The 26026-nt window shown below is 27.1% G+C and overlaps 1 protein-coding gene across 3 annotated transcripts in view; it reads right to left on the reverse strand.

Annotated features, from left to right (window-relative positions):
- The window catches only part of LOC107439186 (uncharacterized), a 62065-nt gene that overhangs the window by 12894 nt on the left and 23145 nt on the right, over positions 1-26026 (reverse strand). For all 3 annotated transcript variants that reach the window (XM_016051692.3, XM_016051691.3, XM_016051693.3), the window contains exons 6-14: positions 23462-23612; positions 20812-20937; positions 19748-19883; positions 15793-15923; positions 11451-11585; positions 8133-8331; positions 6664-6800; positions 3295-3399; positions 338-475 (exon numbers count right to left, since the gene is read on the reverse strand). In XM_016051692.3, coding sequence (XP_015907178.1) covers positions 338-475; positions 3295-3399; positions 6664-6800; positions 8133-8331; positions 11451-11585; positions 15793-15923; positions 19748-19883; positions 20812-20937; positions 23462-23612 — 1258 coding nt within the window. The remainder of the gene's footprint in view (positions 1-337; positions 476-3294; positions 3400-6663; positions 6801-8132; positions 8332-11450; positions 11586-15792; positions 15924-19747; positions 19884-20811; positions 20938-23461; positions 23613-26026) is intronic.

A 26026-nucleotide genomic window follows, 5' to 3' on the forward strand; every position in this document is an offset into this window, starting at 1 on the left:
AAAAAATATTTTAAAACCTGCTGATTACCTATAATATAATTAAATTTCAATATAATGCATGGCAACTGTTGGTAGTTTTGAAGTTAATATATTTTCTTGGCAAACTTCAGTTTTTGACATTTTCGACGGGTTTTTGACGGTTTAAACCAGTATTATACCCCTGTCATGTCAAAAACCACTTTTTGACGTCAAAAACCCAACCCTGGATGTGAATTCTCAATCTCAAAAAAGCTAATGAATTTTTTAAAAATAACTAATCTTTATAAGGTAGTCACAAGAGTGTTGTACTTTATATAAAGTTCAAAGTAAAGGTTAGAAAATATGCATAACAACAAACCTGATTCTGTATTTTATCTTTGTAGGTGTTTCTGTCTTTACTGGTTTCTAAGGACTTAATAACTTCTTCTTTTAGATTTTTTATAAAATCATTGCAAGGATATCCTTCATTAAACTTAACTATTTGTTCACTAGAAATCTGAAAAAAGAAAACAATCACATAACTATTCAAAACAAAGACTCAGTCGTAAAATAAAAAGTTTATACTTTACTAAAAAAAAAAAGGAATTTCCATGTCACATGTTCCACACACTTTTAAAAAGCTTAATTTTTAAAAAATATATTAAAAAAATTTTAAAAGTAAAATTATTCTTTTTAAAATAAAACTGTCCTTAAATTATAGCATTAAGTAGTCCTTTAAAAAAGCACTTGTCAAAATTAAATAGTCTGAGTGAAAGACATTAATATTTTTGCAACACTCCTTTTTTAATTTTTAAATTGGACTTAGCTCGTTTCGAAACTATTCGCCTCATTTGTAACTTATAATCAAGTGGACAACATTAAAAAGATACTTTTTTAAAAAAAAAAATTTTGGAAAAAAAAAATGCTTTATTTTTTCTTACTTTTTGTTCACGGAAAGTGACACTGTTTCCAAGTAATGCCTACACGTTTTAACTTGAATATAATTAAATTAATTAACAACTTAATTATAATATAATTTAAATACAATTAAGTTTTGTCCAAAAAATGAACTAATATTTTGAAGGACAAGATCAGATAATTTCAGCACTACGTACAGAGGGAGGACAAAAAAAAAATGGAAACACTTCTTACAAACATATTTTTTCATATTTCTCAAGAAATAATTAAGAAACATTTTATAAATTTAGAAACACTTTAGATCATGTGATTTCTCATACTTATCAGTTAAGTTTGAAGCTTTGAGAAGTTCAAAAATTCAATTCAAAATTAATGAAAAAAAAATTTCTCTAAATTTGAACAAAAATTTGTTGATAACTGGGCAATACGTACGTAATTAAAGTAGTTCTTTCATACTGTACAGGTAAAAAATGAATTTTTTTGACATAATTCTGTAGTAAATTATATTTGGTAACTAATGAAAAAAGTCCGATTTGAATAACATATAAATTTAAAAAGTTTCAAGCAACTTTCTAAGTAGAAACTCAAAATGATAAGGGGTTCTATACAATTCTTATTTTGTATCAAAGAATGTGTTAGTATAGAAGAGTTTCCATTATTCTGTCCAACCTCTGCATATAAATTTATACATGTTTGACTGATTTTTGTATAAATTATATATACAGTGACTTAAATCAAAAAACAACAACTAGACAAACAACTTAAAACAATTAAGCAATTAACTAGAAGAAATAAAGAAAAGCCAATAAAAACTGATGAGAAACACAGGTTTCAAATAACATTGACACTGACTGAAGTGCCACTTGTAATAATCTAAATAATAATAAATTGATCACTTTTGGTTTAGTCACACGTTAACCCTAATCAGGGTCATTCCAGTGTTTTATAGTTTTATTTGTAACTTATGTAATAGAGCAGAGATAAACCATTTTATTATGTAAAAAAACCAAATGAACTTGATTAGTTTATAAAGTGCATAAAATAATTTGGGATATGCAATTTAAGAGATTTTTTTCAGCTTTATCATCTATTATCAGCTTTATCAAAAATAAATCATTTTATTAATCACTACGATTTTTGCGTATCAACATCTTTTTAGTTAATATATTAGTAACCATATTCAAATATTCCAGCATGCAATGCATCAATGAATTATCAGATGATAATACGGTTGAAACAATACTGCTTTTAACCAAAATAAAGCATTTAATTAAATAAATTAATATAAAAATTGTGTATGTGTCTTGATTAAAAATTGGGATAAAAAATTAAAAATCCTTAGTTACCCTTTATATGTTCTCTGTCTCACGCAAGTTGTTAAATTCAAAGTAAAATATGAATAAAAATTTATATCAATAATTTTGGAAAGCATAACATTCTTCATATTATAATCCCAATAGGATTGTAAAAATTTCCTTAAATGTTTTATGGCCAAAGTGAATCAAATCTTTTTTTTTTGTAATAGCAGCAATTTATAAAGGCAGAACAAAAATAGAAAGTCACTGAAATATCACACATATAACTAGTACAAATAACTTCACCTAAATTTTTTATGTGCCAAAAGAAACCCTTAAAGGCATATTTTACAATAAAGAAAAAATAATTGGTGACTATTCACATGTTTCCTTCCTCATACAAGTTGCTTTTCTTGCAACAGCTCATAAATCACTCACCAAAATTTGAACACAGCACTGGAAAGCCACCAGATCACTGAATTACTGCAGTGACAAAATGAACTCCTGCAACAAATAACATTCTAACAGAACTGAGAAAAATTTGTGTTACATTGCCAATTCACTTCTAAATATGAAAAATGAGCTAGTGATGTGCATAAATAGATTAAAAAAAGCAATATATGAGCTTGAAATTACAGAGGTACGAACTTTTTAAACCTGTGGCACTAACAAGGAATTGGAAAAGTTCATTTCAGTTAAGCACCACATCAGTAAAGCATTTGCCACATACAGTGTAAATATTTTTCAGAGATAAAATTTCTTAACACTCTAATAATAGACTTAAGTATATATTAGCACAACTTTTTCTAATATCATTGGAAAAAATAGATTACAAAAAACTAGTATCTTATTTTAAAGTAAAAGGTTTTCTTCTGACATAAAAAAAATTAAAACCAATTTTAAGGTCTAATAACTATTTTCCTTTTAAGAATAAATGAACCCTGAAATAACAACATTTTCATTAATTGTTAAAACTACATACAATAACTATCTTTAAATGATTCTAGAGAATAACTAATTAAAAAAAAAATGAAGGACAGAAAGTTATAAGAAAAGGAAATCAGCTAATCTCTATGTTACTTATAGCCAAAATTTAATTCAAATAAATACATAAATAACTTACTTCCAACATATCCTGTTCTGGGTACAAATTCAAAAGGAGTGTATCAGTTTGAAAAGTTCCGTACTTTATAACTATTACTTCTATTCGTTGTTCACAATAAAAGGCCTGGAACATTAAAGCTTTTATAAATATTTGCAATACCTTTAAATACTTATGAAAAATCACATTCTGTGTTGACTTTAAAGAAAAACATTTTGTGAACTCAATCTTTTATTTCTAACAAAATGAAATCCACCGAAGTTAATTTGTAAACCTAAAGACAACATGTTTACTTATAAAAAAAAACCTTTAAATACAATAAGCGTAAGGGTCTAAATAAAGATTCAAATAAAGCTAAACTATTTATATGTTTAGACAAAACAATTAAATGCATTTAAAATGTGAAATTAAAGAGTTTATAACACAATAACTTGGGACAAAGATCTATGAATTTTTCAATGCATCAAGCCATTAAAATAGTATAAATAATATAAATTAATACAAAATTATTTTACTTAAAATGTAGACTTAAATATGTTAAGATAAAATAATTAATAAATAAATAAAACAGAAAAGTGAAAAAAGTACCATTTATAATTTTTTAAGCACATATTAACTCTTTCCAAGTTAACAATTGTATTAACAACATTTTTATTTACTTCAGACACTTGCAACATTAAAACCAGTTTAAATACTGAGTGTTCTAAAATCTGACAAAATTTTGGATAATTTATATCTATGGATGTGTGATAAATGCTATGAATGACACTTAGCTTAAAGAAGAGCATGGATGAGGCAACCAATGGCTGAGAAGAATTGTGATACTCACGAAAAAGTAAAATTTCATTTCGAAACTTCTGTACTTGCAATTCTCACTAATTAAAGTCAAAAGTTGTTTTTATTGAAACTTTTGATTAGAACGATGAGAAAAGCATTATTTTTAAATTTTAGCCAAATAAGTCAAGATGCATAAGATATGCACCATAATTTCTTGCATACAATCCGCAGATTAACTGTCAAAAAGCATTTGAAATTGTCACTGAAGATATTTGCTGAAATTATTTTGGCAACATCAGACAATGCGAACTTTTTATTGACTTTTGTCAGACATAAAAAAATAAGGGAATACCCAGTATGAAGTCCCCTTAAACATGATCATGTGTCTGCTAGCCTGTTTCCTGCCGCTGCCAACTAGCTCAGATATAGATTTTGCCAGAGGGAGGGGCTTTGGTATAAGTTATTTCACCTGCAGTTTTAGCAACAAGCATTTGTGGTGAAAGCATGCTCTCCTCATGTTTTTGATTGAAGGATATTATTTCACAGCTTTCTATCATATGAGTTTGACGTACATACTGATATGTAAACCTTAATTACCATATCTAAAAGAAATTGTGTCAGCTATAGAGCTGAATTTAAAGTTAAATGATTTTAAAAGCTGAATCTGGTAACCAAAGTCGGTCATTTGTTTGATGGGGATGAATGAAATGTGAGCTTATGGCACAAAAACAAAGAAAAATTAGTTGCAAGTAACTGTTAAAACTATCATTTTGGCAAGGCATGCAGGCATAGTAAGATTTAGAAATTCTGTTTCATCACAGCATTTTAGAAGAGATAGAAAAAGAGCACAGTATTTCTACCATCAACATTTAACAGAATGCTAAAATAATAGTAGAAAATAAAGAAATACAGAACTTAGCTGCCAACCCCATGTGGTGCTATTGGTTCATGCAAAGAAAACATTTAACAATCTGGAACCTGGCAACTGTGAGTTAAAAATTACTGAATGATTAAGAAGAGAAAAAGAATAAATTTCTGGAATACATAAATAATTTCATTTCAGAAAATAATTTTTTGGAAAGTGAAATTTCCAATCTAGACGAGGCTTCAGTGAGTTTCAATATGCTACTAAAACATTCTGAAGAAACAATTCGTTCTAACAGTGCGCTGATTAGTAGAACAAGATATGAAAAAGAATGTTTTACAGTTGTATTAACATGTGTTGCAGATGATGAAAAAATGCTTCCAATGTTTGTTTTCATATGCAAGAGTGTGCCCCTAAAGAAAACTTCCTAAAGGATATTATGATCCAAACTAATCCACGAGGACCGATGAATGAGGAGGTGATGCTAATCTGCATTAGTACTGTGTGGAAAAGATATAAGAATGTTTTGTGGTGAAGATTTTGAGGTAAGAGCGTTGAGTGGATGAAGACTGCTTGGAGAGCAGTAACTCAAGAAACAATTAGAAACAACTTTAGTAAATGTGAACTATAGCCAGGTGACATTGAAATAGATAATGATGACATTGATAAATATGATGAATCAAACCTTTTTCAACCAAAATGAAGGTTAAATTTATTTATTTTTGATTCTGATGAATCTGAGTTTCAGTGATTAATGTAAAGCGCTTCACTTCATTATATTTATCTCTCTAAGGTAAAAATATAGTATTTTTATTATTCATCGTGTGTTTGTTTCTGATTTTGTCAAATATTTGCAGACTATGGGATAAGTTTAAAACTTAAAATTTTGCAGGCCACTAAAAAATCCGGGAAAAAAATAAGAATTATATGTTGGGAAGTATCAATACTATAGGTTTCATATTAAACTTTACTTACGGTAAAAAATAAATAATATCCTGTATTCACAATGAAATTTATCTATTGTGCCCTTTAAATAATTTGCACCCTTATTCTTAAGTCCTTTAATAAATTAAAGTTATTTTGTGTATTCGTGTTACTTCTATCTTAAGTCAAAGTAAATTACTGCATTAAATGAACTGCCCTATAGACCACTGGATTATACGATTAAAGTTTTCCCTTTGGGTGTAAAGGAGACAATGGCGGATTATATGCCATAGCAGATAATATGCATGAAATTACGATACTTAAATAACTTGGCAACAAGACAAAGTGGGCACAAATTTGTAACCATTTTCACTTAGTCAAACAATAAAATGAAACTGAGGTATAAATTGTTATTACTTTTATTTCTATAAATTTTAATGTTGTAAATTAAATTAAAAAGAAAACTTGGAGAACATAATAATTTTACTATACATATAAATATTTAGACATCATAAGAATTTTCGATTCATATTTAAATTGAAAAATAATCTTTTTGTTTACTTGGAACATGGCTGCTCATAAAATGTTGCAGATTTTTAAGTTTAATTAAGTTTTCGAATTAAAAACAATTATAAATGTTTAGATTAAACAGTGCAGTAGTCTACATAGTAGTCTATTTTTAAACTAGAAAGAAATACTAAAAGAAACTGCTTACAGCTACAATGCAAAAGTAAGGAAAAGCAGATTGGGTGAAAAGAAATTAGCTGTTACTTTTAAGTGTTATTACTATTCCACACTCTTATAAATTCAAAATCAACTCTTACCTGTTGTCTGCAAATACGGGTTTTGTTGTAATCTTCAGAATTAATTAAAATTACTAAACTTGCATTTTTCACCATTTTTTTGAATTCTGATTTTTCACACTGATAGTACTCATTATCACCCCATCCACATGAAAAACCTTAAAAAACAGAATTATTAATTAATAGAATATCTGAACCTTTTAAAAAATCAAACAATATGCATCTTGTCCTATGATGTTCAACCAGTAAATTACTTGGTATTTAATTAACACCTATTCTTAATGTGGTATAATTAAGCATCTTTTAAAATGGTGCCAAAGCTAAAAGAAGTATTAAATTAGGAATGAGATTAATTTTTCAAACATAAAATTAAGGCAATATTGAAAATAGATGTAACATGTGTTAATTACATTACATTATTAACACCCTTCATCAAAAACGATAGAATAATTGCCTCAAATGGTGAAAATTCAGGTGCACAATTTGAATTTCCCATATCATAATAATAAGATTTTAAAAAAATCATGCAATAAACTGCTTAATGATCAAAAAGATGCATGGATTTAGTGCAAATCAAACCGATTAAAAAGCAATAACTAAAAATGTGACTTCTTTTATTTTCCTTATTATATCGTATGAAAATATCAGGATTAAAAAAACCACGCTGGTATCAGTAGCTAAACTGTGAAAAAGTTGGTCGAAAAATATTGGTATCGTCACAGCAAAACTGACTAATAAATACAATTGAAATTTTTGTTTCTTAACAAAATCAGAATTTTAAAAATCATGAGAATATCAATTGCATTAACTGCAATAGAAAAGAAGATTGAAACACGAATTTACCATGGTATAAAGGGCATTGAAATGCACGATTTGAAATTTCCATGTTGTAATATTGTATTAAAAACTTGATCTAATTGTAGCCAAATAAAAACGGTTGTTAATAAATATCATTGATAGAATATTACTTTAGCTACTAATTGGAATGAGCTACTCATTAAAATTAAAAATAAATGGACAAAAATAACAAAAAATGCCCTTTTCTTCTAGCAAAAGGTAATTTAAATATTTGCTACTTTGAAATTACTTTTTAGATTATCAAACTTTATAGTCTTGTGTTTGCACAAGTAGTTATTAATTCTAGTCAAAATAATTCTGAAACTTTTTTTTCAGTCTAGTTTTCTTGAAGAGTCTAAGTTGAATCTTTCTCTAGCAAATCTGCATTAAAACAATTCTATCACTGCATATGAATAAGAACTTAGGAAGAAAAAAAGAGGGTGCTAGTAAGGGCAGTATAAATGTCTTGTTAACGAGATTTTAAGAAAGTAACAAAATTTAAATTTTTGATTAGCAGAAGTTTAGGAAAATTTTATCGAAATATAAATTATTGATTCGTGGAAGTCTGTAAATCAATGGTTTTGACATTTACGAAATCCCATGAATTAGTGGAAATATCACAAGCCTTAATGAACATCAGTACTTGGTTTTACCTTTAGAAGCACCATCTTGTTCACTGCTTGCACTGTAACTTTCCGATCTTTTGATATGTGAAGAAGACTCAATACAAGGAGAAGACTCAAAAGACTGACTATCATCAAAGACATTACAAACATTTCCAGTGTCTGTACTTATAGTTATTGATGACCATAATTCATATTCTGTATCTAAATGTTGAATTAATTTATCAACCTATAACAAGCAATTGAATCATATTGGTCCCACAGTTCAAATCATCATATTTCTAAGAGCAAAAAGAACTAATAAATAAATAAATGAAAAAAAAATCAAAAATAATAAAACATCAGAAATTAAGAATTTTGTCTTTTAAAAATCAAAACAAATAAACAAATTAAAACTTGAAATATTTCAAATATGGAACAAATTATCATTTCTTGCTGATTATCAATGGATTGAAGTTAAAAAAGTGATAAACTTGATTTTGTGAATTATAGATCGGTGCAGACAATTCTACAAAAATTTAAAATGTCTATTATGATAATGTCATGATCAAATCACATTTGGCTACATTGAAATGTAATAGGATGGTTACGATTTGAAAAAGAAAATTTTAACGAAAATATACAGAAATTTAAGAAGGTAAATAATTGCCCGTGCAAATTAAGGTTACATAATTTACAAGGGTAATAGAGTAATTATTTTTGTTACATACTATTAGCAACTCATAAATGATGTTATGCAGTCATTTGTTGATAAATTTTTTGTTACTCAGTTTTTAAAAATAACCAGTTAAAATGAGAAAAATCCCTCTTTTAAGAATCAGTAACGCTATAAAATCGCCTTTTAATTAAACATAAAGTTGTGGTCAGAATTTTGCTTTCCCCACTATTTAATACTGTATTTTTTATTAATACATTCCATTTTCACACTTTCTTTATTCTGCTCCCCCTTGTTATCTTTTCCTGTTGTGTTTAAAAAAGAGATTTCTCTTTAAAAAAAATTAATTTGCTATTTTTGTCATCCCCTTCTTCGAGTTTATAATAAATATGAAGAATGTAAGCATGAAGATCATTTCACCTCATCCCCATATTCTTAAAGTTTTGCTAAGGAAAAATAAACCAAATTATTTTTCTTTTTTTCTGTGTTCTTTTTCATAAATAATTTAATTTGGCAATCTTATTTAAAAACAATGAAGAGATGTTTTAAAAGCAGCTGAAATATTTTGTAACTTTAAACACAATAAATCACATCACAGGATGAACCACCACTGGGAGAAACAACTTGCAGACTATTCTAAGTAAATAAAAGCCATATTTTAATTGAAGAAAAATAATAAATAAGTTTTTTATTTGGATCAATGGAATGTTGGTAACAAAGTTTCAATTAAATAGGATATTACCAAATAAAAATGACACTTGTGATATAAACGGAGAAATCTCAGAAAACAAAACAGACTATAGTTTGATAAAAAAAACATAGTCTTATTAATCCATAGAAAAGCATTATTAGATTAATTTTTATATATTTTCAAAATCTTACAAGAAAAAATTTACAGCATTGTGGTTATTTTTCCTCAAACGTAGGAACAATTAAAAAGGGTAAACAAGAAAAAAATAAGTGATGAAAAAGAAGAAATTATGAATCTGATTAAGGGTCTCATGCCTGTCAAGACATTCTAGCTTTTATAGCAACAGAATTAAAACATCTGTCAGAATCTAAAGAGGAAGAATTGATGTAAGTCCCATTAAGTATTTAAAGGGTGATTTCCCTAGGATTAAAATAGAAATCATAATTGAAGAGTTATGGGGATGAAACATGTAAGTGATATTTTCAGAGTGTCTACAATCAGAGGAAGAAGACAAAAGTGGTATCCAAACTATTTCATTATAGAAAGGATGGCTGGCAAATAATTCTTTGCATCATTTTATTTACCACAACCAAATTAAAATAAAATCATGTAAGCAGTTAATAAATACTTTTTAAAATGTCACTTACTCACTTTAATTTCACTCAGCTCTTCAATTCATTCCTTCATCAAGTTACAAAAACAGACAAAATAAGCTACTTTTTTTTAATAAACATATCTCTATTAGCAAATTTAGACTTTGAGCATTTAAATTTGGGAATTAACCACAGTCTGAAAAGTATGATCTCAACAATGTTTAGTTGGGAAACAGTCGAAAGTTAATAGAGATAGGTCAATTTTATTCAGAGCAATTTACCATATCTTTATTACCTTTTAATCAAATTAAGAAAAGAAAAAAATTACTGAACACAATTATAAAACTTGTTTATTCAAAGATAACAAACTGAAAAAAATATCTGAAAAATTATTCTATTTTATTACTTAGTAATGATAAAAAAAACTTGAACTGCAAGGTCAACTTTTTTTTTTTAATAATTTGAAATTCATAATTTTAAATTAAGTTAAAATTTTACATACAAACTATTGAGAACTACTAAACAGTATAGTTATTTAAAAGACACATTTCTAAAATGTAATTTTATAGAAACTATTGTTCTAAACTAAGGATTTTGTCATTTATTTAAAATAACAATAATTAAATACAAAATTCCCTCATAAATCAAAGTTTTTTTAATGAAATATTTTTCAGTTTGTCTAAACAAGCTTTATAATTATGTGCAAATATTTTTTCATTGATGTAAATAGCTTTTTAGATATGCAGCAAATTTAACAATAAGCGATCAATAAGTAAAATTAAGATTGGGGGTTTAGTCAGAGTTCTCAATGGCTCTGACTGAATTATTGGAACCATACTTTTCCGGTTGTAGCTATTCTCCATTATTTGAATGCAAAAAAATTCATATGTAGAAAAAATTCAAATATGTCATTTGTTTTTGTAACATAATAATTCATTCATAGGCAACTTTATAGTAATTGGTAGTCACTTTTTTGTTGTAAAAATTAGTGCTTCAAACAAACTCTTTGTTATTACTTAGTTAAATGTTAAAAACACATTAGGTACTATTGAGGAGGCAGTTAATTAATTTTTCCATGTTCTCGCTTTCTGAAAACTTAATTTAATGAGTGAGTCAAAGAACTCCAAAGAGGTACTATCTATTGATCCATAACATGTATATGTAATGGAAGAAAATAGAAGTGTAGTAAACGAATATATCAGTTTATGATGCTCTTACTATGGATTAAATAAAAATTGATTTAATAAAATGTTTGTTTAAAACTTATACTTTCCGTCATCTTTTTCACATAAACACTATTTTTAAAAATACAATGGAAGTTTCTTGATAAATTTAATATCTGAAAATTTCACAAGACAGAATGTTGTTACTTCACTTATTAAAAATCTTTATATCTCTCTATAACTTACAAACGTTTTTTGATGAGGGTGAGCACTTATGACAATGAGAGGTTTCTTCAAATTTGATTTATTGAAGGTGGTTGATGCCGGGGCAGGATATGGCATAATATAGGCATCAAGATCTTGATGTCTTGAGGATTGAGACTGTAAAAATACAAACAATTTAAAATTAGAAAGCATTAATTACAGAAGCATAATAATAAAAAAACTTTTAAGTGTTTCTCAACATAAATATGTCTTGTTAAAATCTACAGATCTTTTAAATGAGTTACTGTAGTTAAAGAAATATGGCTCTTAACTTTCAGACAGAAAAATTTTAAAACTTTATACTCAATGAAAATAACAGTTGATCTATGAGAGATATAAGTATTCCACAAGTTGAAATATAATAGATTTGAATTAGATGTTCGAATAATACAGTGACTGCAAAATTCCTGGATTATATAATCAACCAGTTTTTAAAATCAAATCTGCAAGAATGGAATTAACCCAATATGAAAACAGGATAACAACATCCTTTATTAAAATCAGTATTGTCATTTTCTAAAGTTTAATTTTTGTAGATAATATGTTTTATGAATGGAATATTTAAAATTTTCTAATTTTTTAAGATCTGCAAGATGTGTAGCATATAAATAACAAATTTTATTCAAATATATATATACACAGTGGGTGGACAAAATAATGGAAACACTTCTATACTAATACATTATTTCAAATTTCTCAAAAAATAATAGGAGAATCATTTTAAAACTTCAGAAGTTCTTAGATCATGTGATATCTCAATCATATCAATGAAGTTTAAAGTTCTTAGAAGTTTGGGGGACCAACAATAAATTACAAACAGAAATTAATGTTTTGGAATACTCTTATGCAAAAAACTGGAACAAGATTTGTAAGTTATTTTGGTTATTATGTGCAATAATTACACAAAATTTTGTAAGCTTAGCTTAAATATTTATAGGGGTATGAACATTTTTATAAAAAAAAAACTAATTTTTTCGGAGAAATTTAAAATAAATTACAAAACTATTGCTTTAAAATTTGAAAAAAATTAGTTTATAACTGCTTTAGATATGAGTAAGGAAAGTAGTTTACAGTAGTGCATGCACTAAAAAATTAAAAAAAAAAAAAATTTTTAATTTTGTAGGGAATCATATTTGGTAACTAATAAAAAAAGTTGGATTTGAATATCTTAAAAATTTAGAAAAGGTTCAAGCAATTTTTTAAGTAGTTTTTGTACTTAAAGCTCAAAATGATAAGGGGGTTTCCACATATTTCATTTTGTACTTTTAAAAGAAGATTTATTAAACAAGACATTGTTGGGGATCATCCCAAGGGCTGCAAGTTTGTCACGGGAAAAAAGACCCCAAATTCGCAGAAAAATCGCGGGAAATTTTGAAAATTACACAAATTCTAAACACAAAAAAATTTATTACATAAATGATGCAAAAGACAGAAATTGCGTAAATAATAAAAAAAAGCTTCAAAATACACAACAAAAGTATTTCTTTGAATTTCAAGCAATATTAATATTTTTATTTAAATGAACAGAATTTTGGTACAATGTATAGTACATTGTCAGATTATTCTCATTTATCCTTCTGCTTTCATCACTTAACACATTTTTATACTTAGAAAACGATCTTTCTACGCCAAAGCTGTTTTTAGGCACCGACAAACTTCAAATTGCCACTTTTGAAGCTTTCGATCTTTGATTTCCAAAACTGAATAAATTTTCCTTCATCAACACGCAATTCCTTTACCGTTGCTTTGTAAGAAGTAATTGCTGTGAAAACTCAAACATTCTACATTCAAACTACTAGATACAAGTCCCTAGTAACTACTAGTCCCCCCTTCATCTAGAAACTGATCCATATTTAATAAATCACAAGAAGTCGCCTAGGAAAAATTAACTGGATATGTAGAGAGGCAGTAGAAATTTCATTGCCCAGTGCAATAGCATGTATAACAATTTTTCTGTCTAAGATTTGATTTATAACATTTTCCTTCTTTTGTGATTCTAATTTCTTTTGTACTCTTACTGACTTCAGGAAGGTAATTACCCTCCTTAGGTGTAGAAAGACCACCTTAGTTGACAAGAGTGTGATTATCTCTTATCTCTGAACTATTTTCATGTCATTTTGCTATTGATTCACTCCACCAAATATCTAATCAATTTTACATGTTCAATTTAAGGTTCAGGAAAAAAAAATTCTGTTTAATAAAAATAATAAATTAAAAAAAAATAACATTTTAAGCAATTTTCGCGCAAGTTAAGACATATTGAGAAATTCACGGATTTTAGGAAAAAAGATGAGAATTTCACGGAAATCACCGTGAAAATTCGCGCCGCGACAAACCTGCTGTCCTAATCATCCCCCATAGAGGTATCATTTTTTTCACCTATTTTCTTTCCTTATTACATCACATTTTGGTGTAACTTTTTTAGTAACGTTTACTATAAGGTATTATCCTTTTTCTATTAATTTCTGTCTTATAATACAAAATACTATTTATAGAAAACCCTTTAACATTTTGAGTTTTCTTTTAAAAAGCACGAAAACTATTTAGAAAATTGCTTGAATCTTTTAAAATTTTTATGATATTCAAATCAGACTTTTTTAATCAGTTGCCAAATACGATTCACTAAAAAAATCATTAAAAAAGTTTAATTTTTCCTGTGCACGTGCAGTATAATAATTAATTATATATTGCACAGTTTTAAACAAATTGTTTTCAAATTCAAAAATTTTGTGATTAATTATAAATTACTCTTAGAATTTTGTTTAACTTTATTTAAGTTATATTTCATATTTATATTCATTATTGTAATTACATTTATATATAAATTTATTATTATTATTATATTTATATATTATTATATTTATTATTATAATTATATTTTTAAAGTTATAGCAAAAAAACCTAAGACAAAAAAAATTAGTTCCTTATAAAAAATCTCCATATCTGCTTAAGCTATGCTTATAAAACTTCGTATATTTATTGCATATAATAACAAAAATAACTGTCAAAAGTTACAAATCTATTGCTACAACTTTTGGCATAAGGTGTTCAAAAACATTATTTTCTGTTTGTAATTAATTGTCGGCCATTCAAAAATTTAAAACTTCGTTATATGCATGAGAAATTGCATGATTTAAAATCTGAAGTTTTAAAATGGTTTTATTATTATTTCTTGAGAAAAATGAAAAAATGTATTAGTATAGAAGTGTTTCCATTATTTTGTCCACCTGTATAGTTGTACACATAAATGCATGCAAATATATATTTAAACATAATAGGATTAGAAAAATAATAAAAATAACAAAAAATTAATGGAAAAACGTAGAGATTTTCATCAGGATGAATTCCTTTACGATAGTATTACATTGTACATGCACACAAGTAGGCATATATATATGCAACATAAAAAGTTTCAACTACTCTTTTTATGTTATTCCTTTATTGAAATCTTTTTCTTAATTTTTTATTCTAAACTTAACATGCTTTCTCACACTTTAATATTCACATCCTGTCTTTTAATTAATTTTATGTTTTAAGTTAACATTTTTGATTCTCATTAACAGTTTGATTAATTAACATTTTTGATTCTCCTTTTCATGGAATCGTGAGAAAGACTTTTCCCCTTGACCTAGTTTATAGACCAAGAATAATTATTAAGAATTCCCTTATTCCCTAAAACGAAAAGTTTCATGGATTTATTTTGCAAGATTTTCCCTAACTTTTATTAAGGAGCACTTTGATTTTGTGATGCTTGAATATTCATTCTCTAATTATGATGGTTAAATAAAATTAATTTCCTAAAATCCGTTTTGCTTGTTTGTCCTGCTCGCACAACTGCCACCCTAATATATATGTGTATATATATATAGTATATGTGCATATATATGTGTTAAAATATATATCTATATATATGTGTCTTTTTTTATTAACTTCATGAAAATAAAAAATTTATATAATGCAACTTGCAAATGGCATAAAATATGCAAAATAGAACTTTGAATGAGTACTAAACAATTTGTCTTGTAAGTACAAATAATAAATTGGGAAAAAAACTTCAGCTTCTACTATATTACATAAAATTAAAGAAAAAAATCCTTATATTTTCGGTAATGCTAAAGTTTTCAAGGACTTCTTTTTTCCTTAAGAATAAAATCTTCTTAAAGTAGTTCAAAGGCTGTAATTTTAAATGAAAGTTTAATTATCTTGTGAAAAGAAGATTAAGAAAAGCATTAATTGTTTAAAAAGAAAAAAATAAGTTATCAGATTGCTTAAAATATCTACATAAGCTTTTGCTTAACCATTTTGAAATTCATATGCAACTTACATCATATAATGAGGAACTGTCAGGTGTAGAAATATCACATTCAGAACATAACTGTTTTATTTTTTTTGCAACTCTATGAACAGATCTTGGGTTCCATTGTGCAATATCATTTCCCACTAAGAAATCTGCTTCTGTTTAAAAAAAATTTGAACATTGTCATATAAGTTTCATGTAACAGTATATGTATAGAATAAAAAAGCATTATAAAAATTTTTCAAAGATTTGTCACTTAATATTAAATTTTCAATGAAAAATATATTATTCTGAACATGGGAACTATTTCAAGATAACTCTAGGAACCATTTTTAACTATTATTTCAATTGTTATTCATCTATTTTTAAAACAAATTAAATCAGCATAACAAAATTTCATTAGTTTTTTTCTAAAAGTGTACAACTTAAATTAGGTACTAGTACTACTGGTAAATGGAGTAAATCTACAATATACTACTGATTACTCATGTTTAATTTAGTAAAATGCTTTTGTTTTTGATTACATCAGTTTTTAGATCAATTAGAATATTATGAACAACATTATTCTAATCAGTAACACAAGAAAAAAATAATGATTCAAAATATGCAACAAAAAAAAATAATTAACGGTGGATCCAAATTTAAATACTGTATTTTTTTATTTAGAAAAAAAAATTATGGTAGTAAGTCATTTTATGTTAAATTAGACCTTTTTCGGATATAAAATGATATGCACAATATCAATCTTTTTAAAGTTAATTGAATAATAGTTTAAGTTAGTCTAGTTAAGTTATAAAACAATAAATGGACTCAAAAATATCAAAGTGTACTAGCAGCTAACTTTTCATTTTAAAATTCCTTGTTACATGATTACACTACAAGAAGTACATTAATTCTTCACATTCTATAAAACTATGGATGAAATCAAAAGAAAGAAAATTATTTTTTACACTGGAATGTAATTTAGGTTAGACCACCATGAAAACCCTTCTCAGTACGAAAGCCAAAAAAGTTTATAATATAGAACACAGATTTTCCAAAAGTAAAATAAGAAGAATTAGATTCTGCAAAACCACGAAAAAAATATTGATGCCAAAACTGCTTTGAAACTTTTTTCTTTAGCAATATATTTTTCTCTAGAACTAAACTATTGGCTCTATACTCTTTTTCTAGCTTTTGTAGATGCAAATAACTATCTAAGACCCATTGTTGGAGACAGGTCCGAATTAAGAGAATTTGCTTATTTTGTGTAATTTAAAAAAACAAACAAAACAAACTGAGCCAAATGTGAAACTAATGCTTTGAAACAAAGATATAAACCTTGTGCGCTGAATACGTAAGTGTATACCTGTCAGAGGTGATTTTCTCACAAAGTGAAAAGCACTTAAAACTTCATGTGCAAAAACTCGATATGAGGATATCAATTTATATACCAGACATGATTAATATAATTTTTTAAACTAAGATTCAAAATTAAATTACCAACCAATGAAGAATATCACAACTTTAAGGTAACTAATTTAAGATAACTTAGTTCACTTAAGATAACTTAGTTTAGAATCACGATATTGGATTTTAAAACCACATGAATATGGATTGCAATATTGAATTTTAAAAACAAAGCGTGACATTGGATTTAAATCAAGTGAATACGAATTGCAATATCTAACATTTAAATCAAGTATAAATACTAAAACAGATGTTTGATACTACAAATGCCTGAGAATGAAATGCAATATTTATTTTAATAATGAGTAAATACACACATTGGGATATTAGATTTTCAAAATGCTTGAACACCAATCATACTGTGCGATTTTTCAGTCACGTAAATAAAAAAATGCCATGTGTAACTTACAGGGATGAGAGTAGTCAGAAAGAAAAAAAGAGGAAATCCAAAAAACAAAAAAAAAGAAAGAAAAAAAAAATATATATATATATATATATAAACAAAAATTTGACAAAAAAGTGCGATTTTAAAACTTGTAAACCATGTGAATATAAATCCCGATATGAGACTTTTAAATCACGTAAATATGAAACTCTACATCGAATTTAAAAAATGCGAAAATACAAATCATGATTTTTTAATTTTTTGATCACGATGCATAATTTTTAAATCGCGCGATATTACAACCACAAAAACGAATCACGATATTGGATTTTAAGCTCACGTGAATACGAATTGCTACATAGGGCTTTAAAAGCTCGTAAATACAAATCGCGATATTGATTTTTTAAATCTCGTAAGTAAGAATCGCACTGTACAATATTTAAATCGCCTGAATAAGAATCGCAACGTTCAACTTTTAAATCAGGTAAATACGAAAATCGAGATTTGATAATAAAATCGAGATTTTAAAAATGCATAAATACAAAACACGATATTGGATTTTTAAATGTCGTAAATAAGAATCATAATATACGATATTTAAATAGCGTAAATAAGAATCGCAATGTGCAACTTTTAAATCAGGTAAATACGAAAATCGATGATTGATATTAAAATCGCGTGAATAAAAATCGAGATATTTGCAGAGTCTGGACTTGGAATTTCTAAAAAGCTTGTTTGAATTATTTTTTGTTTACACAATAAATAAAAATTTACAAGATTAATTGAATGAGCAAATAAATATTTTCACCGCAATTTCACCTTTATTTTTTTCGCTTTTTTTGTTTGCTTTCACTCCAGAATACAAGAAGCAGCGACGTCTAAATTACGAAAATACGAGCTATCCCGCTGACGGATAAAAAATACGGAAAATCTTATTTTCTGTGCGTGAAATCGGAGAAAATAGCTAAATTAAGTAAAAATACGGAAGGGTTAGCAGATAGGGCGTAGATTGAATTTTCTGTTTATCTTTGAAAATCGTAAATAAATATAATTATTTTACTTCAATGACTGAATTTTAAAAAAAAACGGGATATTTATTTAAAAAAACGAAACTTTTAGAGAATCGGAGTTTTTGATAAAAAGGCTGAAATTCGAGAGACAAAAAACATCTCATCCCTGTATAAAGGTCAACCAGTTTTATCCCAAGGAAATGATTTTTAGAGAAACTTTAGAGGGAGGAAAAGGGACTTCAACAATTTCCCTCCGCGGAAAATTAAATTCCTCATAAAACATTTTAACTTGGGCAAAAAAAAATTTCAGCGGAAATTAGCGGGAAAAATGGAAAAATCTGAAAAAAAGCGGAAATCCGTGGAAGAATCTCATCCCTGAACTTATGATATTAAAATTGCGTGAATATGGATCACGGTATAAGCGGGTTCATATATTTAAAAAAGCAAAACCAAAAGAATTAAAGCCCTTAGTAATTGAAAAATATGTTAAACCTGGATGTTTTAAAAATGTGAACAGTTTACTGGTGGATTACGATAGGCTGCTTGATGTGGATAAAGAGATGAAAAAGAAAATAGCTCTCACATTTGACAAGTGCATACAAAAATTCCATATTTCATTTATTTTAATAGAATATTTCAGTTGGAAAAAACACATTTACGAATCAATTGCTAGCAATAAAGTATATTTAAGATTATTGTAAAATAAAGCAATTATCTAACCCTCTAAAAGTTAGCTGTCTAACTTATTTCATAGGCTAATCATGCAACATGAAAATTTATAAAATTAAACTTCTAATATTTTTAAGCAATTTGATTGATAATTTCTAAGAATTACTATATCTGTTTTAAACTAACATTGCGATAATAACTTTAAAAGTATACTGAAATTATCTACTCATAAACCTCATTATTATAAATTGATTGCAGGAAAATTCATTGAAATGAGGAATTTCTACTTTAATAAAATAAATATCAGTTAAAATTGAATAATTTTAGTAAGTAATTAAATAACTTTTCACAGGGGTAGCAAGAAAAAAGTAAGAAATTTTTAAGTTAATATTAACTTAAAAGAGATAAATAAAAGATTTAAAACTATAATAGAAAAGATAAAAAAAAATTTTAGGCATATATAATATACCACTTATAAAATCCTCTTTTGATATCCATGGGATATATTGTAAGGAGAGAAATTGTATGGCTAACTGATCAGGAGGCCATTTATCAAGGAAACTGATAGGAATGATAAGTTTGTCTTTATCATCAGCCAGCTTAGCCTAAAATAAACAAGACAGTTAAAATAATAGGTTAAAAGGCAATTATTTCTATTTTATTATAATATGCAATGAAATCAGACAACAAAAATAGAATTAAAAAACAATTATTAAACCTCAATAATTTTGTTTTAGAATGAAAAATAGTAAAGTATGAAAATTTACACCATTAATTTTAACATAAAGACTACTGTTTTAGCAAAACAGCTCATAAATTGTTGCAGATTAAAATGTTTTAATCATCTAGATTGCTTATACACAGTTTGTCAAAGCACATCATATTAGAATAACTATATCTTATATACAGAGGGGTTAGGCTGCCTGAAAGGGAAGCTAATGGTTGCAGGTTCAAATCCCACTTGGGGCATAGATGTCTCTCTCTGTTGGGTAATTGCGGTCTTCCCGTATGAGCTGGAATCTGTGCAATGTGGTGTGGGTATTATTGCTCAACTTTGAGGGTTCATAGGTGCCCAACAGGAAATGCTAATTGAGCAACTCCTGTGGCATCTTCTGTGGCAAAAAACATAATAGTTCAGAGCCAGCTGTTAGAAAAAAATATTTTTAATCTTTACCAGATTAAGAAAAAGACACAGTCTCAAAAATGTCTTTTAATTTGCATAAATTTTTACTTCATACTTTATTAAAGAGTAAATGTTTTTGAATATTTTTAAATTCATGCACATTGTATAATTTGAGAAAAATAAAATCTATAAATTGTACTTGCAGTACATTCTGTGAACATAAGATTAAAGAAACTCATAGATTACTAAATTCTTCAAGATTTCAAATAAACAAATCAACAATAAAATTAAGGAGTTAACACACCAGTTAATTTAAAAAAAAAAAGGCTGACTAATAATATAAAATTGTCTAATGAAGTAAGTGATAATATTTCCAAATGAAATTAATAAGAGCAATTACAAGAAATTACTTCTCTATTAGTCCATTTCGTTTCTCCATAACGATTGGTTACAAGGGCAACAAATGCTGTACAATTGTTTAAGGCTGTATTAACAACATCTTGCCAATCCTGACCAGCATAAATGTCATCAATATCCTACAATTTAAAAACAATAACAGCACTAAAAATTTAATGATATAGTAACAAACTGTATTTAAAAAAAATCTTACATAAATTAGATATTTTTACAAGCATAAAATGAAAAATTAGTTAAAAAAACAAAACAAAACAAGATAAAAAAGTGGGACGGTCCACTCATCCTTTGGTCAAAAGTTGGTAAATATTTGCAGCAACTTATTTCTCCCAGTGAAATATACTCCCAACTATCGCCAATAGATAGCAGCCAACCGAGAATTTTCCACCCTTGAAAAACCATGTAATGAGGATTGAATCTTCTTTCTAGTTTGAATCGGTTCTGTAGCACCAGAGAAGTAACCTATCCTAACCTTTATACCTTTTAAAATCCCACTTTGCCCTTTGTCCGGTTTTTCGTCGCATATAGTTTTATCAACCATATAGTTAGTAGCACATACTTTTTTCTCTCTTCGGGTTCTTATTTTCTAAAGTTATGACAGATTACTTAAAAAAGAAAAAAATTTCTTTTAGTGCATAGTTTAAACTTTAAAGTTATTTCCTTTAAGGAGACTACAAATAATTGTGCCCCTTCACATCAATGAAAAATTGAACAGTGATTGGGAAAATAAACAGGCTGGGTTCTAGATAATTCCAAAATCAAAAAGAGCCATGGAACAGCTTATTCCTCTAAGATTAACAGTATAAAAAAAATAGTTAAGTTGTACTAGTATTGAAGCTAACATAAGATGGGCATTCAAAACAAGCAGCAATTTTTGTGCATCAGCATGTTGGTGTCTGTGGCTAAGTGGTATAGATTACCACTGTGTTTCCTTCTGGCATACTCATTAGCATTGGCAAAAAAGGGTGGATAAACAAAACCAGAGCAGTGAAATAAGGGAAAAATGTGAGAACAACAGGCCAGGAACCATATTGAAGAAGAAATTCCTTTTGGGTGTGGCATATGTCGGTTGCGTACCACTGTCAAGAAGTAAAAAAAGAGACGGTAAGTTAAAAAAAAACATTGCTTGTGGTCATCCTAGGAAGGTTGGCATTCATTCTTTAACCACGAGATATATGCTTTAATAAGCCTTTTGAGGACAACGTGAGAAAATATTGGGCAGATTAGATAAGTTTTGGCTTGCCTGCAGAAACAAAAAGAGGAAGTCTAAGGAAACCAAATATTGTTTTGATTGTGCAATGGGTGAAGGATGCTTGGGAAGCAACACTAAAAAAATGGTAACTAAGTCATTAAAAAATGCTGTATAAGTTATCCACTCAATGTTACCGAAGATGATGTGATATATAATGATTCAGATGAAAGCACTCTGAAAATACCTACACAGGCACTGAAGTTTATGATGATGCACTAATGGCAGAAAGACTTTAACAATTTGGTGAATCTGACTCAGAAACGAACTTTGATAGATTCTGATATCAAAGTGTATGTCAAATTAATAATTCCTTTTAAACTTCGAAGTCTTCTTAGTTTCTTAATGCCTGGAAAAATTTATGAAAAAGAAAATTTTTGATTTCCCTAAATAAAAGAATGGCCGACTGGCCTGTGAAGGGGGCAGGGAACTGTCCTTGCATTAGAAAGGTTCTGGGATCGAATCCCGAGCAAGGCATGGTTGTTCTTTCCTTCTCTGTACTATCTGTCCGCACTGCAGGAGCACTGTTGGCCCACCTAATATGGTGCCCCTGAAAGAGAGGCCAACAAAATTACCCTGTAATAGCCTGAATTGACGGATGTTAACAGAAGTGGGCATTGGAAAAAAAAATCTTTTCAGAATGGGGGCTAGACTTATGCGCGAGCATATATGGTACACATATGTTACAAAATACAAAGTTCGTTTAGCAAACATTTTATCAGAGTAATCATAGTTTGATCTCAGTTTTATAATAATCTTTTCAATCAAAACAATTTCTTTGACATTCTTACCTCAGTTCATGTGGGGTATTAATGTGTTCAAAAGCAAGCTCAGACATGCCATCCTGAGACAATGAAAACATACAGTAATAAATTCAAATAAAAAAAAATAATAAATTACTTTTATTTACACCCATAGAAATTTTAGCATTAACACACATTAATAGTGATAAAATTTGAGAATAATGCCTCAAACAAGAAGAATTTTTAAAACAGACAGATAAATTTCGACCAGCTGATATAAGAAATTTCAAAGCCCACTGAAGAGTGGACTATGATGTCCTAATAAAAACAAATTTCCATTCATAAAAATCAAAGCTGGAATTTTAGGTAAGATAATTACAAGGTTGATCATGCACCAATGCACTTTAAAATTTATTGTAAGAAGAAAACTAGGTGTTAAAATTTTTCTATGTAACAAAAATAAATTCATTTCAGTATGTGAATTATCTTTTTGAAATGATAATAGATCAACAAATGATAATAACCATGTAATAACAATTAAAACAAGTACAAATATATCAGGATTAGATGCAAATACTAGAAAAATTTTTTAGGCAAAAATAATGAGAAACTATGCACATTACAAATATTTAAGAACATTCCCAAGATACTTACAAGAAATACACTATCAATACCCATATTGATAAGCTCATTCTTTAAATCTTTGGCATGGGTCATAGCCTCTGCATGAACATAGCTAATTAGAATGGAAGTAGAAGAATTTATCTTCTGAGATGTTACTTGAAATTCCTTTTTATCTGATAGCCTATACATTAAGAAAGATTTAATTTTTTTTAAAAATCAGAACATGCAATTGAAAATCAAATATCTTAAAAATTAAATCTCGTACACAAATTAAATATGAATTCCCATTTTAAACTTTTATCATAACTTACTGATAAATTAAGTACTGCCAAATGCATAATTACGCATAATGCATATGATAAATTAAGTACTGCAATGAGTTAATTTGAAACTTTTTTTTTTACTGAAATAATTCTTTTTAAAATGCAAAGCATAATAAATTATGTTATCAGTTTAAAATTATAAAATAAAACACATAATTTTCTCTAAAGTTAATGTATGGAGTTTCTAGAAGCATTGTAAACATTCATGAAATAAAATGAGCTTATCTCTTTGTTGCACATGGTTATGTTCCCTTTTATTTTTCAATGTATAAATTCTTAATATGCCTTACAATATACAAAAAAATCTTTAAAAAAAATTTTCTAAGCATTACAAGAATATAATTTAAGATTTTAATTAATATGCAGAAATGTTCATTAAATTTAAATAATAATTGTGAATGCATGAACATGTCATAAAAGACAAATATATACAATAGGCATTCACATTTCATTAATAAATAATTACATGTTCACTAAATAGTTTAATCTTTCTTTTGTAATAACAAAATTTTTATCAAATAAAATATTAGAAAACAAAAATGAGATTCAAAAATATGAAGTAAAATAAATTTTTAGTATATGTTAAAGTGTAAAATATAAATTTTATTTCAAGTATCTTGACAATTTCATGAAACCAAAAATAAAAATTTCTCTTTATTTGTTATTACAGTGCAGAACCTGTTATCCGGAAATCAGAAAACCGGAAAACCAAAAAACCGGAACGAAATTCGATTACTTTTCCCACCATTAAAAAAAAAAAAATTTTTTTTTTCCTCATAAGATTTTAGGATTTTTCTTTCTTTTTTGAAAGATGTTTACCTTACCATCATTTTGGAAATAATCATTAGTGTATTACTTCATCGTTTTTTCTTCTTTTTAAGATTATTTCCAAATATTTTTTTTTAGTTGGGTTTACAATAAAAAAACGGCTTTTTGTAGAGATTCAGAAAACCGGAAAAATCAGTTATCCGGAATAGCAATTGTCCCAATCGCCCAGTCCCAATAGATATTTTTGTAAATGGTACAGTAAACGGAAACAGGTACAGTCTATAATAGTCAGTATCAATATAAAACGTGGAATTCATAGGAAACGTAGAATAGGAAATATAAAACGGGGGTATTTTGGTCTAATCTTAACATACTCAATACCAATTTTTGTTGTAACTGAAATTTTTTTCTCTACACATTCTTTGTCTAAAAAAATCTTAAGTTCTGTATTTTTGTAATATAACTTGACAACTTATGTTCTTAAAATATTGAGAAATTTTTATAGATCTACTAAGATTAATATGAGTCAATACTGAAATACATCAAACACACAGTTTATTTAAACACAATTTTATAAAATTGACTGTTACACATGTTCAGAAAACAAAAAATTACCTGTTTATTATATTTTCCTTAGGCAAAAAAAATAATTGCAGGTGCTTATGCATAAAAATTTTTTTATATTTATTTACATTTCAATATAGAGCCATTTTATGCTGATTTTTTTCCAAACCGTGCTCTTTATAAAATTCATTGATACAATTTTATTTAAACCAATATTTAATAAATGCTGTTTGTTTAGAATTAGCACTATTATTTTAAGAGATATTCAATATTTGTAAATGCCACATTGTCAAATTTTTCGTTGCATATTCTGTAGGAAAAAAAAAAGATTTTTTTTTCTTAATTGAAATTAGAATGTTTAAAGAATTATAATCTAACTACATGGTTTCTTAGTTTAGATTAGTTAAGTGTTTTTGTTTTTACAACTGAGCAGTTCCATGGTGTCGGCGTAAAAAATTAATATAAATTTCTTAGAAAAACTATCTCATAAAACAAAAGTTTATAATCATCAAATATTTAATACATCATAACCTATCGAAAAACAATTTGTTTTATAAAAACTGATTATAATAAGCTCAAATTAAATAGATAAAATTGTAGGGATGTAAACGTACAAAAACAAAAAATGATAACTCATGTATCTTGAGAATCTTAGTAGTAAAACAAAATGTGAAATGTTTCTACACATTTGTGCAAGATAACCTGTTTTGTTACAGCGTACTTTAATTATTATTGTTTCCATTTTCTTTATTAGTGTGAATTTTCTTTAAAAAAAATTGTTCTTAGTTAGAGATTCACTTACCACAGTTAAAAATTTCAAATGATGTAGCCCTTCATTTAACAGCTTATAATTTATTAAAAACTGATATTTATAAGTTAAAAGTCATTATTTCTAAATCTTCAATTTTTTCCCTTTGAAATGATATATTGTTTACTTAAT

The sequence above is a fragment of the Parasteatoda tepidariorum genome, chromosome X1, assembly GCF_043381705.1.
Source record: "Parasteatoda tepidariorum isolate YZ-2023 chromosome X1, CAS_Ptep_4.0, whole genome shotgun sequence".
NCBI lineage: Eukaryota > Metazoa > Arthropoda > Arachnida > Araneae > Theridiidae > Parasteatoda > Parasteatoda tepidariorum.